Source organism: Microtus ochrogaster, chromosome 5, assembly GCF_000317375.1.
Source record: "Microtus ochrogaster isolate Prairie Vole_2 chromosome 5, MicOch1.0, whole genome shotgun sequence".
Taxonomy (NCBI): Eukaryota; Metazoa; Chordata; class Mammalia; order Rodentia; family Cricetidae; genus Microtus; species Microtus ochrogaster.
In genome coordinates this window covers 82,801,185-82,807,112 of record NC_022012.1, presented here as the reverse complement: position 1 = coordinate 82,807,112, position 5,928 = coordinate 82,801,185, and the positions used below count along the sequence as shown (strand labels likewise).

General features: G+C 46.1%; 1 protein-coding gene across 1 annotated transcript in view; it reads right to left on the bottom strand.

The window, feature by feature from the left end:
* Nucleotides 1–5,928, bottom strand: part of Kif9 (kinesin family member 9) — a 56,490-nt gene that overhangs the window by 37,905 nt on the left and 12,657 nt on the right. Inside the window, exons 4-8 of the mRNA XM_026779108.1 lie at nucleotides 5,775–5,881; nucleotides 4,181–4,405; nucleotides 2,041–2,124; nucleotides 1,749–1,841; nucleotides 85–232 (exon numbers count right to left, since the gene is read on the bottom strand). Coding sequence (XP_026634909.1) covers nucleotides 85–232; nucleotides 1,749–1,841; nucleotides 2,041–2,124; nucleotides 4,181–4,405; nucleotides 5,775–5,881 — 657 coding nt within the window. The remainder of the gene's footprint in view (nucleotides 1–84; nucleotides 233–1,748; nucleotides 1,842–2,040; nucleotides 2,125–4,180; nucleotides 4,406–5,774; nucleotides 5,882–5,928) is intronic.

The window sequence follows — 5,928 nt, the reverse complement described above, 5'->3', positions numbered from 1 at the left end:
AAGTGAGTCTCTGATCCCTAAGGGCAGATAAGGCCAGCCTAGTCTTCCTCAGGAGGAGACCCTCCTTTCTGACCACACCCTTACCTAATGAGTCTTTCAGGGCGTGGGTGAGCTTGCACTGCCGGAAAGGAATGTGGTCCCGCCTCTGGTCCCCAAGGGCAATGATGGCCTGCTCCAGGAACGACAGCGACTTGTTGATGTAGGTGGCTTCCTTTAGGACTCTACCTTCCGACTGCAAACAAAATGTCTGGGTCACTCTAGACAGAGAAGGGAGACTACCCTATTTAAAATCGTCTACCCTTCCTAGTTTACAGTGATACAAAAGTCTACAGTCAGGCTGGGGCTTCCTTCCCAGAGCCAGGACTTTTTTCTCCAAGTTAGGAGTGTTTTCCATCTTGGGCTACTGATAACTGTTATAGTAAAATTCACAGGGAGCTATGCAGTAGTGACGCACGCCTTAAATTCCAGCACTCGGGAGTCAGAGACAGGAGAATCCCTGTGAGTTTGAGGTCAGCCTGGTCTACGGAGCTAGTTCCAGGAGAGCTAGGACTACACAGAGAAACCATGTCTTAAAACATCAACCAACCAACCAAACAACAAGAAACTCACTGGAACATTCACATGAAGGTTGATGCGAACAAGAATACATACACTCAAGTCGGGCAGTGGTAGTGTACGCCTTTAATCCCATCACTGAAGAGGAAGGGGCAGACAGATCTCTGAGTTCGAGGCCAGCCTGGTCTACACAGGGAGTTCTAGGACAGCCAGGGCTACACAGAGAAACACTGTCTTGAAAAACAAGAAAACAGACCAAAAGAATATATACGTGAATATTCATATGATACTCATCCCAAGGTGCACCCTGATGCAAATACAAAAGTACATGGAATACTTGAGCAAGTATAATATTTACAGAAATACACACACATTCAAATGCTCCTCAAAATATTCACATAAAATTTTGCTTTAAAATACTTTTGCAAAAATATGCTTAAAATTAAACATGCTTGTGAATATTCCTATCCAAACACAGAGAAACATCATACCAGTGTGGAGCATTTGCTGAGCAATACTTAAAGTAGGGGAGGGATAATTAAAAGGAACCCAAATCGTTCCCATCCAAAGAATGTTCACAGGAACAAAACCTTTGTGGTGCTTCTGCATCTCCCTACTGTGTAAAAACTGTTTATGCATAAACCTCCGCTGTATTTCCAAAATGTGATGACCCAGAGAGGTCACACTTTCCTCCAATTTCATTTGCACCACTTTTCAAAAGTAGCCAGTCACCAAAGTCTATGAGGTCAGACCCCAACCAATGGAGAAATGACACAGTACTCTGTTAGGAAAAAGAGCCATCGTATTTTTCGCTGGGTATACTTGTTACCTGAAAGAAGGAGTGTACCCTTTGGCGAAAGTAAAAGCTTACTTGCCAGTTTTGCCAGTTTACTTTCATTTTGTGTGATGATGGTGAGGTCCTAAACCCGGGTTTGTTTCCAACACAGGCACTAGATTAAGGGGAGTCATGTCATGAATGGTTTAGAAAAGCCCTGCAGAGTACTAACTGTGCCCGGCAGCAGCTACTCTCCCTCCAGTGACCCCTTACTGCACTCCACTTCACCTGGCTGTTCCCAAGCATCCAGTGTGGGAGATGCATACACGGGTTCTATGCCACAGGCCTGGGAGGTACACAGGCTTTATGCTACAAGGTCCATGGCTTGCTGACAGGGTACCCCATAACCCTTACTTACCCCTGTCTTCCCCAGCCTCTCTGAGCCAGCCAGATCTACCAAGTTGATTTTGGAAGTGATATACTTTTCATCTGATAAGGTCCGAGAGTGGGCCTACAGAAACATCCAAACAGAATTCAGAATGCAGCGGGAGGAGTTTCTGGCTGGGCAGCGTCCAGTCACCAGTCCAGGGAGTCACCAGCCCCGGGAGTCACCAGCCCCGGGAGTCACCAGCCCCGGGAGTCACCAGCCCCGGGAGTCACCAGCCCCGGGAGTCACCCATCCCCATGCTGAACAAGGAACGCGCACCTACCTCCATGTAGATGGTGAAAATGCAGTGTGACCTGGATGAATTTTTGTTCATTGTGTGGGAAGCAATGATCCTGTTAGTCTCTCCCTGAAGAGGAAATTATACGCAGCGTCTTGAAAACCGGAATACCTGAGTAATTTTCTAACACTCACACCACTATGATCAGCTGGGCCTTCTGGGAAAATGTCTTTTGAAAGCTAACAAAAGGAAAACAAACTGGAGTTTGGTCCTATACTTTCACCACCCGATATTTGGGGTGAAGTGCATAAACTGGTGTTTTCTGAAAAGTGAGACACAGTGAGAAGCAAGATAGGGGTTGGAGAGATGGTTCAGTAGTTAAGAGCACTTGCTGCTCTTCCAGAGTTGGCAGGTTCAATCCCCAGCACCCACATAGCAGACTGTCTCTAACTACAGTTCCAGGGATCCAGTGCCCTCTTCTGACTTCAGTGAGTCTTGCAAGCAAGTGGGTATGCTGTGAATATGTTTTATTACCATTGGTTAATAAAGAAACTGCTTTGGCCTATGGCAGGGCAGAATAAGGCTAGACAGGAAATCCAAACAGATACAGGGAGAAAGAAGGCAGAGTCAGGGAGATGCCAGCAGCTACTGGAGAAGCAAGATGTGAAGTAATAAGCCACAAACATCATGGTAAAATATAGACTAATAGAAATGGGTTAATTTAAGATATAAAAGCTAGTTAATAATAAGCCTGAGCTAATAGGCCAAATAGTTTGTCTCAGAGTAGTTATTCAGGAACTGGCAGGTAAGAGAAAAACCTCCAGTTACAGTACACATACATTCATGCAGGCAAAATGCTCATAGATATAAAGGAAGTGCCTTGTTCAAGAAGGTGTTGTGCAAGTTTACTGGGGGGTGGGGGTCATCAATGGTCTTACCTAGTGCTGAACCCTGAATGCTATAATACTGACCTGCCAGGCCTCCTGGTACAATAGAGGCATGGTGGTTATGTGGAGCATGAATAATAAAAGCTCAGAGATAGATATTGGGGTTCAAGCTGAAGATGGAAAAGCAAAACAGCCAAGCCACTAGAAAAGTCTTACCCCTACCAAGACTGGGCAATTGCAGACTGAGCCTTGAACCACTGTCTCCTCCCATTTTATATTCCTCTTTAGTGCTGGGATTTTTTTTTTTTCTGAGACAGGGTTTCTCTGTAGCTTTGGGGCCTGTCCTTGAACTAACTTTTGTAGACCAGGCTGACCTCAAACTCACAGAGATCTGCCTTCCTCTGCCTCAAGTGCTGAGATTAAAGGTGTGAGCTACCACCACATGGATCTGTTTCTGTATTGATCTTGTGTAGCCCAGGATAGCTTTGAATTCAATAAGATACATCTGCCTCTGTTTCCCAAATCCATATGACCCTCAGATCATATGTGAAGTTATTACAGAAATCTTTCAATCCTTGCTCCTGAGAAGTCTTCTGAGTTACCCTGGATAGTGGCTTGGGAGCTGGACTTCCAGACCACTAAACTTGCCTAACAAGTTTGGTCCTCAGCACTGCTAAGAGGGTGAGAGAAAAAGAACACAATTAGTTCATCTATGTAAGGCCAGGCATGATGGTGCAGATCTATAACATCAGCTACTCAAGAGGTGAAGGTAGGAGGGTCACAAGTTCAAAGCCTACCTGAGGCCGGGCGATGGTGGCGCACGCTTTTAATCCCAGCACTCGGGAGGCAGAGGCAGGCGGATCTCTGTGAGTTCGAGACCAGCCTGGTCTACAAGAGCTAGTGCCAGGACAGGCCCCAAAACCACAGAGAAACCCTGTCTCAAAAAACCAAAAAAAAAAAAAAAAAAAAAAAGAAATATAGTTCAGTAACAGAGGGCTTTTCTAGCATGTATAAAACCCTTAGCTCAGCCTCCAGCACCACAAACAAACAACCTCACAGAAAGAAAGAACCGGAAGGACATAATCTAAAATATATGTTTTTGTTGCTTTAAATGAAAGACATTTTATGAATTTTGGTTCTTCTTACTCAACACTAAGATTTCTAAATAAACACACATGAATTTTCATTCTGATTATCAAAGTAAATAAAATATGAAGGAAGTAGGGAAGTGTAAGATAAGGAAGGGGGGAAGAGAGAGGGGAGAGCAAGGGAGGGAAGGGACTCTCTGATTACCTCACCTCAAAGAGAAGGCTGAATGCATCCTCCTCTTGACTTGTGAGATGGACCGACAAGCCCTTAATGAAGACCCCTTGAGGGTTTTCCACGATGGTCATCGGTGTGACTGAGGGTCCAACATAGGGTAGCGTCGACAGGAGGTCGAACAGGTTCTCGTTATAGATTTCCAGGTAGGAAACACGCACAGTGATGGCGTGTGTGGGGCGCTCTTCAATCATCTTAAAAACCTAGATGGAAATTTGACCACAGTCACCAAGAGTAGAACTCCAGCAGCCAACTAGTGAATGTCTGCCCACGCCTATCTTAGGAGAGAGCATCAGGAGTGCAGCACCACTCTTGTCCTGAAGGGGTTCACAGTCTGGCTGATGTCATGATAATGGCCGCCATCAACACCCAGTGTTGTCAGCCTACCGTATAAGACTATCGACTTCCGGTTTTATTGTTTTGGTTGCTTTTTGAGGCAGGCTTCCACACTGTGTCTCAGGCCGACTGGAATTCAAAATGTAGCCCAGTTGATTATCCAACTCACCAGCTCCCTGCTTCAGTCTTCCCAAGTACTGGAATTACAAGTATGAGCCATGGTGCCCAGCTAGAGATGTTCAAGTGTGCTGTTTGTTTTGAGACAGGGTCTCATGGAACCTAAATTGCTCAGGAATTCTCAGTGTAACCAAAGATGACCTTGGACTTCTGATCCTCTTGCCTCCATTTCCTGATTACAAACACGTGCTACTGTGCCTTTTTGGTTCTTCAGTGCTGGGGCTCAAATCCAGGGCTTTGGCATGTTAGAAAAGCTTTTTACCAAGTGAGCTACACCATCAGCCTTTAGATATTGAAACTTTGACAATGGGATAGTAAGAATATAACTTCAGAAAAACGAGCATGTGGGGTTTATAAGAAAGGCTCCCCGACCCCAGAGACAGGGTTTCTCTGTGTAGCCCTGGCTATCCTAGAACTTACTCTGTAGATCAGTATGGCTTTGAACTCAGAGATCCAACTGCTTCTGCCTCCTCCCAAGTGCTGGGATTAAAGGCACGGACAACCATGCCAGCCCAGCAGGAGGAAGGCCTTTGCATCCTCACAACACCTGGGCTAACAGGTCCCAAGGGAAGGCCCTTCTGCCCAGGTTTCTGCTTTAATCCCAGAACCATGGCTGCCACAGTCCTGAAGGCTCGGTCATGCCCTGCTTCTTGTCCTTCTTCTTTCAGGAGCTATTGAATGGAAGAAGCCACAGCAAGATAATACATAAGCTCGAAAAGAGCTGCTCCCCTTCATTAAAACCAGCAACAAGCATGATTAGGCCCTCCAAATTCTTAATTACAGGGTCACAGACATGAGAGCAGCGGGAGCCTGATTAGCGTGCCTGCTCTCTCCTTCACAAATAAGGAAGCAGGCTTAATAAGTCAGTGAGAGTCTGCCTGAAAATCAAAGCCCTGGTTTTCTCGGGACTCTGACTCTATCCAAGCTCAGTCATAGCATTCTGTCTCCAGAGCCAATGCTAGTTATAGTTCACTTGAAGGCTGAGCCACTGTCTCTAGTAGCCAACCTGGAGAGAAGAGGGTAGCTGTGTGGCATCCCAACCAGGGGCCCATTCTCTACCTGCTGCAGGGCACGAGGGAGAATACCCCGGTGCTTGTAATTCTCAGTTGCCCCCGTCATGGTGTATGTCTTGCCGGCTCCTGTCTGCCCATAACACATGATGGTACCTGCAAACATTTCAAGATATGTCTGAGTGAGCCGGGTGATGGTGGCG